The sequence below is a fragment of the Amphimedon queenslandica genome, unplaced genomic scaffold (assembly GCF_000090795.2).
Source record: "Amphimedon queenslandica unplaced genomic scaffold, v1.1 AMPQUscaffold_13509, whole genome shotgun sequence".
In the NCBI taxonomy this organism is placed as follows: domain Eukaryota; kingdom Metazoa; phylum Porifera; class Demospongiae; order Haplosclerida; family Niphatidae; genus Amphimedon; species Amphimedon queenslandica.
In genome coordinates this window covers 207,800-228,717 of record NW_003546255.1, presented here as the reverse complement: position 1 = coordinate 228,717, position 20,918 = coordinate 207,800, and the positions used below count along the sequence as shown (strand labels likewise).

The 20,918-nt window shown below is 38.5% G+C and overlaps 3 protein-coding genes and 1 long non-coding RNA gene across 4 annotated transcripts; 2 read left to right on the top strand and 2 right to left on the bottom strand.

Annotated features, from left to right (window-relative positions):
- On the bottom strand, positions 1 to 12,280 carry LOC105316492 (breast cancer type 2 susceptibility protein homolog). Its single transcript, XM_020006922.1, has 24 exons — positions 12,244 to 12,280; positions 12,085 to 12,193; positions 11,949 to 12,039; positions 11,691 to 11,894; positions 9,174 to 11,625; positions 9,071 to 9,127; positions 8,926 to 9,019; positions 8,487 to 8,877; positions 8,249 to 8,433; positions 8,068 to 8,196; positions 7,906 to 7,977; positions 7,748 to 7,847; positions 7,524 to 7,688; positions 6,789 to 6,938; positions 6,543 to 6,738; positions 6,341 to 6,465; positions 5,407 to 5,526; positions 5,287 to 5,362; positions 5,143 to 5,242; positions 4,966 to 5,065; positions 627 to 745; positions 502 to 580; positions 276 to 458; positions 1 to 224 (listed from the first exon to the last, which is right to left on the bottom strand). Exons 1-24 carry the CDS (start codon positions 12,278 to 12,280, stop codon positions 165 to 167), a joined length of 5,394 nt encoding a protein of 1,797 aa, XP_019862481.1. The 3' UTR covers positions 1 to 164.
- A 103-nt stretch (positions 12,281 to 12,383) lies between these two features.
- On the top strand, positions 12,384 to 16,271 carry LOC100638161 (uncharacterized). Its single transcript, XM_003383549.2, has 6 exons — positions 12,384 to 12,462; positions 12,506 to 12,546; positions 12,613 to 12,957; positions 13,490 to 15,571; positions 15,699 to 15,998; positions 16,066 to 16,271. Exons 2-6 carry the CDS (start codon positions 12,540 to 12,542, stop codon positions 16,155 to 16,157), a joined length of 2,826 nt encoding a protein of 941 aa, XP_003383597.1. The 5' UTR covers positions 12,384 to 12,462; positions 12,506 to 12,539; the 3' UTR covers positions 16,158 to 16,271.
- Positions 16,272 to 16,600: 329 nt separating this feature from the next.
- LOC109591653 (uncharacterized) lies at positions 16,601 to 17,522 on the bottom strand. The gene is made up of 3 exons (XR_002189915.1): positions 17,447 to 17,522; positions 16,754 to 16,853; positions 16,601 to 16,713 (listed from the first exon to the last, which is right to left on the bottom strand). It is a non-coding gene; the product is annotated as an uncharacterized LOC109591653 (long non-coding RNA).
- Positions 17,523 to 17,705: 183 nt separating this feature from the next.
- LOC109591643 (uncharacterized) lies at positions 17,706 to 18,737 on the top strand. Its single transcript, XM_020007334.1, has 5 exons — positions 17,706 to 17,757; positions 17,814 to 17,847; positions 17,914 to 18,216; positions 18,267 to 18,299; positions 18,355 to 18,737. The coding sequence occupies exons 2-5, from the start codon at positions 17,841 to 17,843 to the stop codon at positions 18,624 to 18,626; spliced, it is 615 nt and encodes a 204-aa protein (XP_019862893.1). The 5' UTR covers positions 17,706 to 17,757; positions 17,814 to 17,840; the 3' UTR covers positions 18,627 to 18,737.
- The last annotated feature ends 2,181 nt before the right edge of the window (positions 18,738 to 20,918 follow it).

The window sequence follows — 20,918 nt, the reverse complement described above, 5'->3', positions numbered from 1 at the left end:
TAATGTTACACAGAGAAGGATTGAATGATTGAATAAATAAATACAAGTAATGATAGATAGGATAAATTTCAATTGTTGAATAGAAATGATACATAATTGATTGTTAAAAGTACAAGTCCATATATAACACAATGATATAATGTATTCTGAACATCAAACAATTCTCATGTGACTGACTGACTGATTGCAACACTCATTTCTTGCAAGTACAGTGAAATATCATTCTAATAAAAATGATACAAGAAAAGGTACTAATTTTTCACACTTCCTCTTACTGGTAAGTTTTGTTTTAGCTCATCAAGTGGTTTTGAAAGATGTTCTTCGATTGGACGTTGAGAGAATATTGTACGATCAGTCACATGACCAGTGGGTGGCCCTAAACCACTCCCAACTTGATAGCGGAGATTACTAACAGCTACAATGCATCCAGCAGTGACCACACCCTCTCCAACGACAGACTAAGTTTCAATGCATAATTAATGGTGGGTGTGGTTAACTCACTTTGAGCCCCTCCCATGCTTTAATTACGAGCAGGCATTTGTCAGCATCAGTTAAATACAATACATCAATGGTTTTATTACTAAAAATAGACCTTGTTAAATATGTTTTAGAGTTCCTCTCTTTACTTGTTGAATTGTTTTTGTCTCAAGGTGGTAATGATTATACCAACAGTATCAATCTCATTGTATTGAGACTGGACTCCTCTTCTACTAGTGTATGATGATAACTGACACAAAGAAGTGAACTATAAAAACGTATTGAATAAAGATACATGCATGGAATAAGTGCCAATTAATTTACAATGTCTACTAGAACATAGATAATAGAGTAAATGAAAGGGATTGGAAACTTCTGCGTGGGCATAGCAATAATGCCATTTGATTGTATTGTTGCTAAGCAAAAAAATTGCTGACTAGGCGGTTTGTTATCTTTTGACCACAAAATTCTTGATTTTTTCATTAAAATTAGAATAACTCCAAGAAGAGTACTCTGATGAAAAAGGAACTCAACTATCAAGGAGTTCAATGTTTTGCACTGTTAATTATTATTTATTTGGTATATTTAAATTAATATTTTGAGTGTTATAGCGCTTTTGCCCATAAAATTGCTGTTTTCTCCCTCTGATGAAGACATTTGTAGCTAAACTCTAAAAAGCTTGTCAGAATATAAAAGAACTTTCAATTACTTATGGAATGATACGAGGCAACACTAGAATAGCAAAAGCATGAAAGCTGTAGAGGCAAAAAAGTGTCAAAAAAGATGCCGACTTTGTGTACCCATAACTGGTCGAAAAATAGCTTTATAAAAAGAAAAACCTTGCTATAGGTAGCCATAAATTTTCTATGTGGAACAGAAGATATATCATAAGCAAGCGTTATCTAATAGTCACACAAAATTCCTTCGAAATCCTTTCCACACAACAACTACTGTGGAGAAGATGGGGAATGCAGATAAACACGGACGTTGCCAACCAGGTAACCAGGGGTGACGAAAACCGCATCACCGGGCGGGAACAATAGTTTCCAATCCCTTTCATTTACTCTATTATCTATGACTAGAAGGTGGGAAGGGTCTAGTTCTATTGCCATACATAGTTACTCTACTATCTATACAAGTGATGTGAGAGTTAAGCAATCACGCCCAGGGTGCATCTAGACCTTTAGAAATGATGATAAAGCAAGAAAAAATAGCACACAAGTATGCCATGATTTTGCCTACACTCATTTCGCATAGCAAAATAGAGGGATTGTCCTGAACACTGAGCAACTATGATAAAACCTTGGATAAACATTAACATTTTTTCAAGGCTTCAAAGTAGTGGTTATTAGCCATCTACACTTGTTATTTTAGCAACAATGAATATTATTTTGTCAATGAATATGTATATCGTAGGATAATGCCCTATCCTACTTATGCCTTAATTAACTGCATCTCTGATCATGCCTTTTTGGGCGTGTCTCATTGCTAGCTAGCGCTAGCATAGATATTAGAGACTACGTAACCAGGATAGGAAACTAGGATTCCCCCGGCGGACGTCCGTGATTGGATTGGGCATTAAATAGAATAAATTTGACCATGTTGCTTGCTTTTCATGCAGAATTAATGAATTTTTGGTTTTTAAGCAGTGTTATAGTCAAATGCTTTGCATGAATTTAAATGCTAACCCCCCCAATTCCATGCACACAACATTAAACTATCCTCATCCAAAAGCAAAATCCTTTACTTGCTGTGTAAAAGCTGTAACAGGTACAACAGTGGACTGTTTGCAAAAACAATATTTTAGTTATTACTCCTCTAACATAGTGAGTAAATGAAACTATGACAGTTCCATGCACAATGATTGTGGCAACATCTTCAATGATCTTGTTAGTCTATTTTTGCCCGTGTGATAGTGCAACAGGTACATAAAGTTTTTCAAATTTGCAACTAACACAAATTTGAACAAAATCACTGTATATTTGCAAAATAACAATGGTATCAGTATTTTTTTCATTACAGTCATGTCACACAAACATTGAAGTATTGAAATATCATTAAAATAACAAGAAATCAACATTGGCTTGAATACAATCTTCCTTTGAATGTCGTCGATGAGTAGCCATTTTTTGACCACACCCACCAAAATCCAATGACGGTCGTTGGCCGGGCGGTTGATACTGGTTTGAATGGATCACATGAGCTAGTTTCCTATCCCGGTTACCAAGAGTAGATAATAATTAGAAGAGAGTGTCCTACTGTGCATATACCCCCTGCTTCATCACGGCGTAGAATTGAAGAGTCACATTCAGGATACTTTCAGTATTTTATTTGAGTAGTTATTATATTGCTAGTTATTTTTGAATAACTACTCAAGAATACTGAAAATATCCTGAATGTGACTCTTCAATTCTACGCCGTAAGACACTCGCTTCTATTATTATCTACTCTTGCGGTTACGTAGTCTATAATAACTATGGGGCTAGCTCATAAATATTAAGAGTAAATAAAAGGGACTGATAGGAAACTAGAAAAGGGCAGGATAATAATTGCATTCCTTTGTATTGTGCCATAGCAACAGATGCCACTTTCCCTAGTTACACAGCAAGACAGCAACTTTTCTTTACTTTTCAGCTTACAGTTCTCTTATAATAGTAAATGGGACCAATTAAATTTCATTTACTCTAATATCTATGGCTAGCTGCAGCCTAGCAGAGCAAAATCAGCAGATTTTACATCAAGTACAGTCGGGATATATTCGCGGCTGCAATTATTCGCGGTCATTAAAAAAAACTTAAAAAGTTCAATTAAAAACCATGGTAACTGTTAGAGCATTGCTATGACAATAAGACCACGTGTTTAGTGTTCAGCTATTCATCTGTTCTTTAGCAGCTTTACTGGAGCCATTCATCAATAACGAGTCTTTCTCTACCTGTTAACTTCTTGTATGGACTTCTATCTCAGAGCTCTTTCAGCCTCTTTGCTGCAAATTGTTGCTAGTCCGTGTGGTGGTGATAATAAACCACACCCAATTCAATAAACACTAACTAGAATGGGTGGAGAGTCCCAAGATGCGGCGCGGCGAGACAGTAAAGAACAGGTAAAAGCAGCTCCAAAGAGACCAAGGCTTAGTAACACAAGAAGAACAACAGCTCAAGAACACTGCAGCAACTTGCCAGCAAGGTGCTTTCCTTCAATATCGCGCCGTTTTCAATTAAAATAACACCTCGGTAGGCTGGGCCCATGGGTTTCCATGGTTTTTAATTGAATTTTTATGACCGCGAATAATTGCAGCCGCCGACCTACGGTTAACTTGTAAGACATGGCTACTGGTATTCAACCAGACAAAGGAATAAAAAATGGCATGAAAATTCTGGTGATCGGTCACAATGGAGTTGGGAAGTCTTCCTTTATCAACAAAATACTCGGAGCAAACAGGGCAACGGTTGGTGGTTCTGTAACACCTACTGAGCATGAGATGGTGCATGAAATTCACCACACAGTAGGTGAAAATAAAGAAGTTACAGTATATGATACTCTGGGTTTTGGAGATACAAAAACAAAAGATCGATCTATCATTGAAAAAGCAATATCAAAAATGAAGAGTGCTGACATTGTTCTAATATGCCACAGATTGTATGCCAGATTTGATAAAAACTGTCAGATGATACTCAAAGAGATGGTAAGAGCACTGGGTGATAGCTTGATGCAGCACACTATTATTGTGTTCACCTGTGGAGATCAATATGCTATAGAATGGGATGGGGAAAATACAGGCATGAGTGCTAAACAACACATGGAAAGGCAGGAAAATGCAGTCAAAGAACAAATGAAGATGTATCTTATAGAAAACAAAATTTCAGCAGAAGTAGTTCGAGACATCCCAAGTATTGTGACAAGTAGCAAAAAGGAAAGTCTGCTTAAAAGCAAAATTGAATGGACTACAGATTTTTGGGAATTATGTGAAAAACGCTGTACTCCTCAAGCAGTTCCATTTGCAAATTGGTATAAGCGAAATTCTGGGCTTGTTGCAGTTGCAGGTGGAGGTACAGCAGGAGCTATTATAGTAGGAGCTGCAGGTGGTGCAGTAGCTGGTGGTGTTTTAGGCAGCCCCATAGTACCTGGGATTGGTACTGTAGCTGGTGCATTAGTTGGCGGGATTGGAGGTGCTATAGCTGGAGCTATTGTTGGAGGAGCTGGAGGAGCAGGAGTAACTACTGCTGGACTGAAGGCATCAGAAAAGATAGAGGATAAAAAATTAGAAAATGCCAAACAAATCGATTAATGCTGAGAAAATATGATACATGTACTGTAGATATTAGAAAACTTTATTGTGTACTGTGCAGATTTTGTAGATTGAGCTATCCATAGTTACATGTAGTTTATTTTGTGTATGGCAATTCTTCTAGTGCACAACACAATGTATAGAGACTCCTTCTCATTTATATTACTTATCCATGATACTACTATTAAATTGTATAAACTAACTTGTCTTTGTGTATAGTTAATCATGTAAGATTGGTCTTTAGGTAGGAGTGAAAAAGATGTTAACTTTCCTGAACTTAATTGTAATTGTCCATCATGAAAACTGAAGCAATAAAATAATAATCAAATGTACACATACATGTACAAGTACATTGTACATTCAAAGCTTTGATTATTTACTTTGAATTAGCTGATACTTTACTTATTCTAAGAGCAACTCCTTCCTTAAGGTTATCTCTCATTTCAGATCCACCCACATTCCAAGCACTAAGCAAACAACCTATAACAAATAAAACCACACCCACAGCCCCACCCACCACTCACAAGTAGAAGAGGGTATTTCCCCATACTGTACCAGTACTAGTCTCAGTAATTGGGATACATTACGAGTGGGCGGCAACTAAAAAACAATAATATTTATAATTAATAACGGATCACACTCACCTCTTCACCGGCCTTTTCAACTGCTTTCTTAATTCGTGATTGTAACTCTTCTTGTTTCTTTGATGAAAGAGAAACTTGATAGCTCTCTAAAAGTGTACGCTGAGTAGAAGAAAGAAGCTCCTAAAAATAGTAAAAATATGAAGAGTACACTTTACAAATACATGTACAGTACCGCTCAGCTATAAGTTAACTTATTGTGTACATGACACAGGTGCAACTTGTCTATGCATCCAAGCTGCACTAGTGAAGGTAGCACCTGTATCGTGTATTTATCATGTACATCATGTACTTATCTTGTTTTGTGGTGCACTAGTGTAGGGACATGCACATTATTCTTTTTTTTCAACCCTATAATTCTATTCTTCAATTCTCTTCCTCAATCCCATTATTCTCTCCTTTTTAGCCCATTATTCCCATTATTATGCTCTGATAATACCAAAAATTCATCAAGTTTTGATTATTAATATCATCATTCATGGTTATATTGTAACACTACTGATGACTCAATGTAATCCTCAAGTGAATTTGAGTGTCCTGAAATCTGTTCAGTAGTGGAGTTACTCATTGCTGTTGCTGTAAAATGCTGTTAAATTGTACTGTACTGTTTGCTGACATCCTGACACATGCTCATGCAGTATTGAAAGGGTTAAATATTGATCATGTGATCCAGGCAGGCAAATTTTAACCCATTATTCTTTCTCTAAATTTCACACCCATTATTCCAAAAGAAATTCCCGAATAATGTGCGTGTCCCTACACTAGTGTAGTCATTGCACCAGTGTGGAACGTAGGTAATGCTGGAGATCACTAGTATAAACGAAAACTTATAGCTGAGCTGTACTGTACATGTACATGCACATGTTTACTTACATACATGTACATTGTTCATGTACGTGTACTTCACCATTACATTCTCATACTCTTTCTCTCATACCATGAATGAGTCAGGATCTGATGAGGACTGCAGTTGATTGTATATTTCCTCTCCATCTTGGAGCTGTTTAACATAACGAACTGACACCCTACTGGACCTTCTCTTTCTGTGTCTTGAGTGACTTTCTAAAAGAAAGAGAGAGAGGAGGGATGGTAACAATAAGAATATATGTAATAATTTTTAAATTCTCTTCTCCCCTTACCTACTTCTTCTTTGTACTCCTTCTCAACTCTTTTATAAATCTCTTCCATTTTCTTTTGTCTCTTCTCCTCCCACTCTCTCTCCACTCTCTCCTCCTCGTGCCGTCTCCTGAAGACACGCCCATTAAAGCCCCGCCCATCTCCATCGGAGGACCCTCTCTCAACATAAAGCAAAGGATAGCATCTTGCAATGATGACCTGTACATGTGCTACATGTAAAAGTCACATGACAATCACATGATTCAAACCTCAATGGCTGGTATTATGCCTCTAGCTGGTATAATGGATTGAAGTGGAAATGAGGGAGGGACTGGGTGTGGTAATAGTCCAAGACGAGCCGACCAATGAGCTCTCCTCACTGAATTAGCATTTAATAACAATAACTTGGACTTGGAGACCTAAAAATAATATTAATGTACTTTTGTTACATTGACTAACATTGTTATGGCCATCAAAAATTATGCTAAATTCCCTGCAGTAAAGCCCATGGTTTTTTTAAAAAAATGGCTCCAAAATCACTCCCAATTTTTATTACATTTTCTGATACATATTGATGTCCTCGTGCTATGTAGAAAGTTTGAACCGATTCCGACTTCAAATTTTTGAGTTATGGTCATTTGAAAAAATCGGCCAATTTTTGAAAAAATCCCTGTACTATAGTCCATGGTTTTTTCCAAAAAATGGCTCCATATCACCCCCACTTTTTATTATGTTTTCTGATACATATTGATGTCCTTGTGTTGTGTAGAAAGTTTGAGTTGATTCCGACTTCAAATTTTCGAGTTATGACCATTTTAAAAATTGGCCATTTTCTGAAAAATACCCTGTACTATATAGCCCATGGTTTTTTCCAAAAAATGGCTCCGAAATCACCCCCAATTTTTATTATGTTTTCTGATACATATTGATGTCCTTATGATATGTAGAAAGTTTGAGCTGATTCCGACTTCAATTTTTCAAGTTATGACCATTTTTACACGTACCTCTAGTGGATGTCCATTAGTTTGATCTCCACTTAGCTCCGCCCCAAATACAGCAAGTTTCCCACCCACACATATCAAACCACGAGCAGCAAAGGAGGACAATGGTCTGTCTAATTTAGCCGGAATAGAATACCATCCATCGGTAAGCTCCAAAGAATAAGCCACCTACAATAAGACAATAAAAAATAAATAAAAGTATAAAGTACATGTACATGTAGTTGTACTTCATTGCTTGCATTGGTCTCTTGTGTCATGTGACATACACAGAGGATCATGTGACGTGTGGGTGTGTCATCCCCTTCACATATCTTATGGATAATAGACCTACAGTGTATGAGAGAAAAAAGTAAATAATGTACAATTAAATGATAAGGACATGAACCTTTTAGCTTGATCTATTTCAATATCATAACGATACTTCAATTGTAAGAGACACCAATCAACTGTTAGGCACCTACATGTACAGGCACATGTACACGTATTAAGAAAGAGAGAGAAGAATACAATGTGTATAAGTACATGTATATAGCACAGTTTATGTTACCTTCCAGCCCATTTCTCAGGGAAGCATATCTCCATGGTGGCCAGTTTCCATACAATCCACTTGTAGTGATTAGTGAACCAGTCCTTACTAATAAGAGCATCATCAACACCAGGACTGAGAGAAAATGCACTAAAATAAAATGAAAGAAAATGAACATGGACATGTATTTTATTTTCTGTACCTCCATAGCTCCTCTGCTCCAGCTGTATTCCTCTCACTTAGTTTCAGTACAACTCCATCACCAACACAGACCCATCCCCTCCTCAAGGAGGCAGGGCTAAAGAAACCCCGCCCCTCAAATACAAAACTGGAAGCATTAGAAACAGACACAGAGAGCACACTAGGACAAACCCCTTTACTTAATAACTATTAATAAAAAAATAATTTAAAATTGTGTACATGTACATGTATACTCTAACCTCTTCCTCGCTGTACCCGCCAAGCCTCCCATTTTCCATTGCCATGGCAATCAATGGTATCCGTTGGCAACCAGGACGTCCCCTTGCCCTCGTTATGGTTCCCTCTTGTCCCTGGACCACCTGACCAGGAGACCGAGGGAGGACAGGTGGGGGAGGGGCGTTACATAGAGAGTCGTTGATATTGAGTCGACTGCTGTTGAGCGTTCCGGGGCTAAGGGGGCTGAGATTAGTAAAGGATGATAATTGACTGGGGGTGAGGGGGGAGGAGGGAGGGGGAGTGGTCGGCTGTGACCTCTTGAGATCGCTAGAAAGGTCACCTTCCCAAACCGGGTTGATTCTTTTAGGACGACGGTATTTGGAGGACATCGAGTTGGGAGTCTCTTTTTGAAACCTGCACATAAAATAAGAAAAACTCAAAATATTTTAAATAATAGAATACTTGATGTGGGAAGGTGTGGCAATAGGTGTGGTCTTTGGATCTTGACATATTGCTCGTTTAGCTTTAATTGTACTATTTCTGTCACACAATAGACCTAAAATAGATCGTGATACTAAAAATAGTAACACAATACTGCTGCACATACTCTCAGGTCTGGAAACACGACCTCTTCTACTAGTAGCTTGTTTTCTCAATGAATCAGCTTTTCACATTATAAATAATTTAAATTAATAGTTTAATTGGCTTACTTCTTTCCGGTACCTTAGTAGGTGGGGCAAAAGGTGTGGTTTTCAATCCTAAATTAGGCGTCATAAGAACATTAGTACTATTATTATCCCAAGTATCACTAGTTCTTGAAATTGATGGAGTCATTACGGTAGCAGCTTCTGATGAAGGACGAGATCTATCAGAAATTGATACTACTTTATCATCATGATGATCGCTAAACATGTTCTTAACTGCTTCTAATGACTCCGTAGAAACACTCACCCCTTTACCACTAGCAGTAGAAAAACCAATCACACGAGTGGGTGGAGGTTCTGAAGGAATCTCATCAGAAAAGAGTCTCCTAATAGTTTTCAAAGACTCATCACTAACACTCACTTCCTTTCCACTCCCTGTCGTAAAACCTAATCTATTAGCGGGCGGGGCTATTGCAGATGCATTTTCATCATCTGCAAAAATTCCTCTCACAGCTTCAAGTGATTTTTCCGATATATCCACACCTTTACCGCTGGCAGTAGTGAAACCAATATGAATGGGCAGAGCTGATGTACTGATAGGTGGGGCTTTGGTAGGTGGGGTTTCCTCGTCAGCAAAAATCCTTCTGACAGCTTGAAGTGATTTCTCAGAAATATCGACTCTCTTTCCACCAGCAGTAGTAAAACCAATATTAGTGGGCGGGGCTACATTAGCACTAGGACCTGGATTAGTAATATTGGGCATGGCATCTTCCGAGAAAAGGTTTCTAACAACTGAAAGTGATTGAGACGAAACTGGGACCTCCTTCCCACTAGCAGTGGAGAACCCTAAGTGATTAGTGGGTTTAGAAGTAACCTCGTCATCTTCAAATAATTTTTTGACAATTTCAAGTGATTTAGTTGAGACGTTAACATTCTTTCCACTAGCAGTAGTGAATCCTAGTCCACTGATGGGCGTGGCACTAGTAGGAGGAGCTTCATGAATGTTGGGATCATCACTTAATAATCTTTTGGCAGTTTCAAGCGACTTCTTTGATATTGTTACATCTTTACCACCAGCTGTTTTGAAACCTATCTGATAAGAAATGGGATTGGCTTCATGAAGACCTTTACTGGTGCTTAATATGGGCATGACAGTGGTAGGTGTGGCATTCATTTCATCTGATAGCAAATTATTAGCAAATGTCAGTGCTTTACTTGAGATGGCTATGTCTCGCCCACTAGCATTCTTAAATCCAAAAATGGGTGGAGTCTTAACTGTCGCCATGGCAACTTGAGGATCTTCATTTTGATTGGTCGAAGGGCCATTTACAGTATCACCGGGTAATTGAGTGAAAGTATTAAACTCTTCCCAGTCAAAATCAGATGCTACAGTCCATCCTTCGCTATCTTCTAAACCACACCCACTTTCTTCTCCTTGATCACAGCCACTATCATCAACCTTCATAAGATCAGTCTTCCCTCCTTCATCATTTTTCTTTTCCTCGTCATCAAAAATTAATTTTGCTTTCTCGATTGAGTGGTCTGAAATCATCAAATCCTTCCCAGACCCAGTTTTAAAAAGAGACCGGACCCCCTGAGCCTTTACCACCGACGGAGTGGAAGTTGACAAAGGATTGAAACTACTCAAAACTCTCTCAATAGACTGTCTCTCCTCTCTCTCATTGACCTCTCCTCTAGGCCGAGGGACTTTAAACGAACTAGTGGAGGGTTTTGGACGAGAGAGAGGAGTCTGGTACCCAGTGAAAGTTGACATCTTTCTCTTCAATTGATTGTCTGATAAAGCTCCACCTAAAGTAGGTGTAGCTTTTAACTGTGGGAGTGGTTGCAATGATTTAGATTTCTTGTTGAGTTGTTGTGACTCAGGTGAGTGTATCCTCTTCAGAGAGACACTTTCACTTTGGATTTCATTGACTGCTTCTCTTTTAGCTTCATTACTCTGGCATGTTTCCTTAGGCTGAGTGTGATCTTGAGAGAGTGGTTTGGTCTCTATAGCATCTAACTGACTGTTGCTCATGAAAAGTACATCTAGCGACATGTGTCTCAGACCCTTGCCTTCCAATATTGGATCAACAGTACAGGACCCCTTCTCAGGTGATGCATTTGTTTCCATACCTTCTGTATTAATATCTTCACAAGACCCCTTGGAAGGTGAAATACATGCATCTGCTTCGGGCCCCTTCACTTCTAATATTGGAGTGGGTTGGGTCCCTTGAGTGAGGAGCGAATCATAAAAAATTTCTAAATTTTCCTTCCCATCCTCTTCCATGTCTTCTTCCACGTGTTCCGGTAATATTAGAGAATGTTCCGGACCCCCTGATAACATCAGTTGTGGAGATGTCTCCAAATATTCCTCTTCCCTATCATGAAACAAGTCCATGCTGTTGTGGGTGTGGTTTAGATCAACGTCAGAAATCATGTCATCATTTTTGTTGATTGAGTCATTATGCAAATTGGGTGTGGCCTCAGGCTGGCTATGAAATAACCTACGAACTATTATCTATTAAAAATAAAATATAAAAAAAATTATTCATAAACATGTTTAAGTAAAATGATCACACTCACCTCCGATCCTTGATTCCTAGCACGTTCCCTAATCTCCCTCTCTCCTCTCTTCTCCTTCTCTCTCTCTGATTGGTCGATTGAGCTACAACTAGTTCCCAATTCACTAATCGACGAAAAATGAGACTTCTTTGATGTGGGTGTGGCCATGGCTGAAGACCACACCCTATCAACACAATCGACTTGAAGTGTCAAAGGTGTGGCAACCTAGGCACGTTTAACGAGCATTAATTAGAAATAATTAGATCTACATGTACATACATTATTTGACGGTGTTCTGATTGGCTGGACAGTAGACGGAGGTAGCTTTGAATGGGGACTTTCAAAAAGCGAGACACTCAAACTTGATTGGCTGATTTGAAAAATATTGATTATTAAGAAGCATCACAAGGCTCACTTTAGTCTATCTTCTTCTTTCTCCTCCTCTTCCTCCCCTCCATCATCAGAGGGACAGGGTCTTCCTTGTAGACTGTGTACGAGACAGAATGGAGACAGTGACTTTTTATCTGAAAAAATAATATTTTATTTTATTCTATAGAGGGAGATGATCACGTACCTTTAAGGAGACTTGAGAAGGAGTCAGCTGCCGCCATGTGTGTGGTAAGAAAAGGGTTAAACTTTGGCGCCTTTTTGCCCGGGAAAGTTTCTAATGGGCGGAGCATGACTACAAAAAAACAAGGGTGTGGCTGTTTGCATTCCAGAAGTCCACTGTCTCAGAACCAACCACAAGCCTTCTCTTCGAATCAAGGCAGCTGTAAACCAGCCTACAGTCGTTGTAAGATAGTCATTTAAATAGCCTTTTATTCTCTTGCCTTTAGATTTCTGTCATAGCCTAAGACACAAGGAAAAACAATGAGTCGTAAGGAAGATCATATGATAGATAGTTATGTATGCATCACATATGTACTCTTAATTTGAACTGTAGAAACTCTAAAGGAGATATTACAGAAGTACTCTGATAAGCTAGTCAAGGCAGTAGGAGCCAATGTGAATAATGTCACTAACGCACTGCATGCCAAGGACCTCATAGCGCCAGAAACTAGAGAATTTGTAGTGACGGCAGTTGGAGTGGCTAATTCTGCAAAAGCCAATAGACTAATGCTGGATGTGTCTGATCGATTAGGAGCTTCTCTTGACGAAAAAGGATATCTGGTAAAAGTGTGTAATGTATTGACTCAGCAAGGTGGAGCAATAAAAGAAATAGGAAACGTCATGCTTAAAGAACTAGGACATATCATGCTTAAAGAACTAGGAACTCGTGCTAGTAGAGGTGAAAATTAATGTTATCATAGATATACATTAGTAAAGGCGGGTTTACAATATGACGCTAGTCCTGGCATTACGTTGACACTAGAATAGGATTTGGTTCTATTCTAGCATAAATCATGTAAAAGTCAAATTGCCCAAACTTTTGATTAAAAATAGTACACTGGGCTTATATTGTACCAGCCTTTAAGGCTAGTTCACAATATTACACTAGTCAGTCCTGATGTTACGTTGACGCTGGAATCGAATCTGGATCGATATCAGCGGAAAGCATGCGTCAAAAGGTCAAATTGCCCACACTTTTGATTAAAAGTGAACCAGCCTTTATTGTACTGACTATTGATAAGAAAAATACCCTCTGACCACTTACTGATAATTTTTGCACCACAATGCTGCCCATTCATTGCCTTTTAAGGAAGTAATAGTTGTAGTTTATATTGCAATCAATAGACCAACTATTTCCTGTCTCAAATGGTAATAAAAACATGTTACTTGACTTACTTCACAATTTAATTTTTCATTTTGATTGTTTCTAGAAGTTGTAGATAAATGGCTAAAAGAAGGTAGTGTTAAGCTAACTGTTACTCGTGTTAACATGCATGGACCTCCTGGAGCTGGCAAGACCTGTGCGCTGCACCTTCTACTAAATGAAGACCCACCTACTGAGCGTGTCACTGACAGTACACCAATTGCTCGTCCAACTGTCAGAGCTACAAGAGTATCTGTAGACGATTTGAAATGGGAAAAAGTTACTAGAGCTGGTTTACTTGAAAGACTGGCTTCTGATTTAAATGTGGCAGCTGCTTCTCAGCCTGAAGAATCTTTAACTACTTCACCTTTACAACAACCAGAACACGGCCATCCTTCTGCTTCTATAGAAATAAATGAAACTATTATTTTAGCAAGCTCAGTATCAAATGAAGCCAATAATGATGAAACTGAAACTGTTATTCAAGAAATTGTAGACACCATCCAACGATCAGCAGTTCAGTTAAGAGGCGATTGGCTGTATGTTATTGATTCTGGAGGTCAGCCAGCATACCAGGAGCTGTTACCATTGTTTATTAGAACAGCTTCTCTGAATATCATCACTCTTGATCTCTCCCAACCTCTTGATAAGAAGCTTGATTTTCAGTACAGAATTGGAGGGGAGAAATTTTCGTGTGGTTTGAATTTAAAATATTCAAATCGGGAATTCTTTCAGTCTGCAGTTTCTTCTGGAGCCATTTTCAAACCAATTGATGTCCCTCATGTCCTTGAAACACCTTCACATCCAATGCATTTTGTATTAGGCACACATTATGATCTCATAAGTCATGATAGCCTCAAAAAGATTGATAAAGAGTTAATGTCTTCATTGAAGCCTGATATACAAAATTATGTTGCTCCTAATGAACGTGGGGTGTCTATCGTATTTCCTGTAAATACACTAATCCTCAAAGATGAAGGAAGATTAGCAGCAGGACAGAGATTATGTCAATCAATAGCAAATTGTAGTGGCACTTCTCTTAAATTAAATATGCCGATTCGCTGGTTTGCATTTGAGCTTTGGTTGCAAAAGGTAGCAGAAAGGGAGAGCCGCAATGTTCTTATAATTGATGAAGTTATAGCTGCTGGTAAAAAGTTTAAAATGAGTGAGAATGATACTAAGGATGCCTTACAGTATCTCCATAATGTCACTATTGTCCTATATTTTCGTGATATTTTGCCAGAGTTAGTTTTTGTTGATCCTCAGCCTTTGGTCGAGATTCTATCACGTTTATTGGCTCTGACTTATGTTGAAAGAGCTGCACTGCATTTAATCACAAACCCTGTACCTTTAGATAAAGATATTAACAAGCTTCATAATTTTGGTTTCTTTCAGGAGAAGCTATTGTCTCATTTAAAATCAGATGTTGAACTTTTCTTTCCACCTCATTTTGAGCCCTCACATTTAATTGACCTTCTCATTCATCTTCGTGTCATTACTAAAGCAACAGGAGGGGATTATTTCTTTCCTTGTGCCTTGCAGGCATACACTGATCTACCTATGCCTCAAACAGAAGCCAAGCCTCTCCTTATAGTCTGGCAAGAGAAGCATGGTCAGTATGGGCCCAATTCTATCCCAGTTCCACAGGGAATGTTTCCTTTACTCATCACTCACCTCCTCCAAGTCAATCAGGAGGAACCGAGGGAGGAACACTCTTTTAGCATTGAATTCCCTCCATTAAAGCCACAGCAGTACTACAAGTATCGTGACGCATTGTCTCTGTGGATAAAAATTAGGGGAAAACGTTATACACTTCACATAATCAATCGCTACACTCATATTGAGGTTTATTTTGTTGGATCAGTTGAGAACGCAAAGGACAACTGCCCCTATATTTATGAAGTAGTCATGACAGCCATCGATCAAAGTGCTGATGCCATCAATGTGAAGTGCAATCACATTAATGCATTCTCTTGTCCCAAGGAAAAGAACTGTTACTGTGTTGTAGATAAAAACTTTTTGGTAAATTGTTCTTTATGTGCTACATCAGCTCACATACGTGAAGATGATAAGAGCTACTGGTGCTGGTTTGGTTTAAAAGACTGTAGTTTTACAGATTATACTCCTGATTCAGAAGCACTAATCCCAGGTAAATCAAAGCCCTTATCAATAGTTTAATCAATCAGGGTCAAATCAACTGTGCACAGTTTTAAAATTAAAATGTATTTTTAATTTTGCACCAATTTGACTCAATATCATTTCGTCTTTTATTATAGTTTTGGAGTGTCCACTAGCAGTCAATATCTGTGATTTAGATCAGATCTTAACTGATATGAAAGAGCGTCATTTTCCTAATGAATCCTGGTTTGATCTTGGTCTTAAATTAGGACTGTATCATGGTACATTGAAAGATATACGTTTAAATTTCTCTAAAGAAGGAAGCTATGTGTGCCTTCGAGAATGTCTAGCTAAATGGTTAGAAAGAACTGATGGTGTAGATAAAGAAGGAGGAGCAAACTGGACCACACTAGTTAATTGTCTCAAAGAATATCATAAAAATTCAGCTGAACACATCAGTAAGACACATATCAGCTAATGTACTGTATGATATGGAAATGTACACACTATTATATTTTTATTTAGGATGCAAGAGATTAAGAGGGGCTGCTGATCAATCACTGACTGATCCAGAATTGTGTCCAACTAGCAGTAAGAAAAGTAAAAGTTCCTGTTAAGTTGTTATAATGAAGGAGATATGGACTAAAATTTACTACACTTGTATTTATTCTTATTTGAACACATTATTTTGTTATTCTTTATTTTATTTAAGATACTGAACCACATAACAATAAGTAATTTCATCTTTCTTTGATTTGCATTACTATTATAATCTTTTGTAATAAAAAGTACATACAATACAATATACATGCTATTTGCAGTATCTGTCTGCTTTCATCTTTTTTCTCCTACAGAATGAAATTAACCTGACAGGTCACGTGACTACAAATCATGTGACCAACCTGTCTAACAGAGCCTTGTGCATTTATTACCATCTTTCATTGAAGAGTAAAGTGAGTCACGGGAAGTCTTGTTATATAATCCTTATTTGTAATTTTGAAAACTTAAAAATTTTTTACTAAAGAAAATAAAAATAAACTAACATTATTTCATTATGAAGTTGTCATCTCACACAAAACCAGTTTCAAATGCTTCCATGTGTCTATAAGCATCTTATTCCTCTATCTCAAACTCACTCTTTCCCTTTTTAACTATTGGGACGTCAGTTTGTAACTATGGGTGTGGTCGTAAAGTAGGCGTGGTAGCTACTGACTGTCATTATTTCCTTGCCTTTAGCTTTCTCACTGATGGCCATTATCCTGTTGTCTGATGTTAGTGTAAGGAACCTGTGATTACAACCACACAAAGCAAACCTTTAAAACAAAGCAAACATAAAACATCATTTGCTAATAGTTAATATATGAATGCAAACCTTTAAGGCAGATTTATAATATGATGCTAGTCCTGATGTTATGTTGATGCAGAAGTTAGTTGAATTTGGTTCAACAATATTACGTTAGGCCAACATACTGTCAATTTTTAATTAAAAGTGTGAGCAATTTGACCTTTTGACAATTGACACATGCTTCACGCCAGATTCCACTCAAGCATCAATGTAACATCTGGATTAAGCCGGGTTCTCAATATGATGCATGCACGTCCGTCACGACCGGAAGTGCTGTATAAACCAATGGGACCATGCGTCAATGTGTCAGATTAGAAAACATTTCTATTCTGACGCATTGATGCATACTCCCATTGATTTATACAGCACTTCCAGTCATGACACTAGAAAAACAATGTGTCATATTGAGAACCTACCTTTAGTGTAATATTGTGTAAATCCACCTTTATTCATAACTATTTATTGGGTACCTTTGAGCAATCATAGCAATGATTCCAAAGTTCCAAAGTACATATTATAATATTTTGATGCATGCAGATCTATATGTACATGTAGCTGTACCTCTTCGAAAATGGCCTCCCATTGTTCTCTGCCTGCAATAGCTTCAGCTTTACCATAACCTCTCCGGAACTATCAAGGGAACTATTTACTCCTAAATAACGCCCGAGCAGAAAGAGTCAGCTGCCGCCATGTATGTGGTAATAACATTATACTGCAAACACACAGTGTGTTTGTATGAAAGTTTGAGAATGGGCGGAGCATAATACAAAAACAAGGGTGTGGCTGGTTGCATTCCAGAAGTCCACTGTCTCGGAACCAACCACAAGCCTTCTCTTTGGATCAAGGCAGCTGTAGACCAGCCTACAGTCATTGTAAGATAGTAATTTTAATGGTTTTTTATTCTCTTGCCTTTAAATTTCTGTCATAGCCTAGGATAAATTTACAAGGAAAAACAATGAGTCGTAAGGAAGATCATATGACATAGATATATGTATGTATCACATATATACTCTTTATTTGAACTGTAGAAACTCCAAAGGAGATATTACAGAAGTACTCTGATAAGCTAGCCAAGGCAGTAGGAGCAAATGTGAGTAATGTCACTAATGCGCTTCATGCCAAGGACCTCATAACACCAGAAACTAGAGAATATGTAGTGACAACAGTTGGAGTGGCTAGTTCTGCTAAAGCCAATAGACTAATGCTGGATGTGGCTGACCGATTAGAAGCTTCTCTTAATGGCAAAGAATATCTGGTAAAAGTGTGTAATATATTGACTCAGCAAGGTGGAGCAATAAAAGAGATAGGAAACGTCATGCTTAAAGAACTAGGTATGTCTTATAAATGACTGAATTGATGCTTTTACCAATACACTCAATAGCTCAAGTTACTGATACAGGCGGAGCTACTGGAGGTGAAAATTTGAATTATATCTAAGTATTATAGACTAATCTTCTATCTACTATTAGGCAAGATTAAGAAGCTTAACATGGCTGCAGTTACCAAGATATTTGGTCCTTCTTCGAACCACTTTAAGCTAATAGGGATTGGATTAGATGTAAAAGTGTCTGATCTGACACAATTACCTGGCGCAGCAATGGACAACCTTATTCTTGTATTTGAGAGGTGGTTTGATGCCAATAAAGATATTAGTTGGGATACATTGAGGCAGCTTTGTGATGATTATCCTGATCAACTGGGCAAAGCAAAAGACAAACTTGAAAAGTTCTTGTCAGAATAATTTTTTGTAGAGTAGGACTTAGTAGGTACAAATAACAATTGCTAATTTGCTATGCGTTATTTTTTACTTTTATTATTATAAAGCATACCGGTAGTTTGTTGTTGTAAGGCATTTTGACTCTAACTTGGCGCTTTTTTACCCGCGAAAGTAGATCTAAAAGGTGTGGTGGTTGTAAATTCCACAAACTCACTGTTCCTGAACCAAGAAGAACGTTCTTAGTTCTCACTCCTTTGCCTTTAGATTTTTGTTATAAAACACAAAAAGGGCAGAACAATGAGTCGTAAGGAAGATCATACATTTGTATGGCACATTGTATGCATGTCGTACTTTTTCTTTGACAATAGAAATTCCAAAGGAGATATTGCAGAAGTACTCAGCTAAGCTATCCAAGGCAGTATCAGAAAATGTGAGTGATGTCACTAAAGCACTTCATGCCCAGGGCCTAATAGCATCAGCAACTAGAGATTATGTGACGACAGATGAGATTCCTGACGCTACTAAAGCTGACAAACTAATGAACAATGTAGCTAATCGATTAGATGCTTCTCTTGATGAAAAAGGATATCTTGTAAAAGTGTGTAATGTATTGATTACTCAGGAAAGTGCAAAGGAGATAGGACATGCCATGCTTAAAGAGCTAGGTATGTATTATAATTCCCTGTATCAATCCTCATATCAATGATAGGTGGAGGTGGTGCTGCTGCAACTGCTGTTACAAGTGGAACTAGTGTTGCTGCTAATGAAGGAGGTGAAAATTAATGTTGTCACAGATTTAGTATTTACTCTAATACTATAATATCACTTTTGATTGAGTACCCTTAGAAATCATGCTTTATTGTCCTGACTATTGATAAGAAAAATACCCCTCTGACCACTTGCTGATAATTTTTGCACCACAATGCCACCCTTCATTACCTTTTAAGGAAGTGACAGTTTTTAATGTGGTTTAGAGCCTAGCTTTAAGCCAGGTTAATCAGCAGGGGACCACTCTCACGGAATGGAGGGGGCGGACGGCCCCGCGGGACCGAGCTGAGCCCGCCCCCACGTTTTGCGCATGCGTGGGAGATCACTCATGCAGAACTGAGAAGCTCGCTGGAAGGCAAGTGCAGTGGAAGAGGCTAAGGAGATACTTTCGTCCGTGGAGAATCTAGTCTAATCCTCCTTTCTGTTGCTACAGCTCTCTCTTTAGAGACTCTCGATCTCGTCTGATCCCCCCTTTTCGTTATTACAGCTCTTTCTTTACCGCACTTTAGAGACGCCCCTCAAGTCCTCAACTCCTTTCACGCTATTGATCGGTCTTTCTCAAGACAGCCTATCTGCGCTATCATTTCCCTCCTTTGTTTTCTGCTCATACCTGGTCGATTATAGTTCGTATTGCTATGGCTTCCGGATCTGGGAGCACCTCTATCACCGCAACTTCAACTACTTCCACACCAGCGTCATTGGCTAACGGAAGCAGCCGGTCCACGACAACAACCTCCTCTGGGCCATCCCTGACCCCCGCGGCAATTTCCTTCCTGGGATCGTTGGTCAGGAACATGGTGCGCACTGAGTTGTCCCCCGACGGGTCGAGCCCCGGGTCATCAGCTGCCGCTACCAGCTCTTCATTGACCTTACCCATTACAACATCTACCGTCCCCTTCTCTGGTGTGTCCTCAGCAGGCATAACTCCAGGTATAACTATTTGTACTGTTTCTCTATTGCTTGTTAGTCTGTGATTTTAATCACAGGTCAGTAGACCAGGTGCTGGTATTATGAGACGGTGTGTTTATAATTGGGATCGGGATTTAAGACTAATATTTGTAATACATTGGCATAAGGGATTTAAAATGAATGAAGCAGATTTATTATAATACTATGTTAATATCCCAGATCACAATTGTCTCCAGACTAGCACCTCTACTGTGTATGTTAGCCTATTATGCCCCCCCCCATTTTATTGTATTTTGGCGTGCTGTTTTATGTTATCCCACAGATATGGCCCCAGGGGGTTTCATTATCTCCCCCCGGGTGCTATTATAAACCTAGGGATAGCCATGGGATGTTCCTTTAAGGCTCTGGGGTGCGTCATCACCCCCGCTTTGAACCGCTAAGGATAAACCTCAGTCCCCCCCTCCTCTCTCTTCTTTCTCTCCTTCCCTCCTTTCCCCCTTCCCCCCTCTCCTATTCTTTAATGTTCCTTTCTTTTCTGTGGGGGTCTGGGGTTGCATACCAATTCAAAAAAAAAATAAATAATAAAAAAAAAAAAAAAAAAAAAGAGAATAATAGTAATACTAAGAAGATATGTGTATA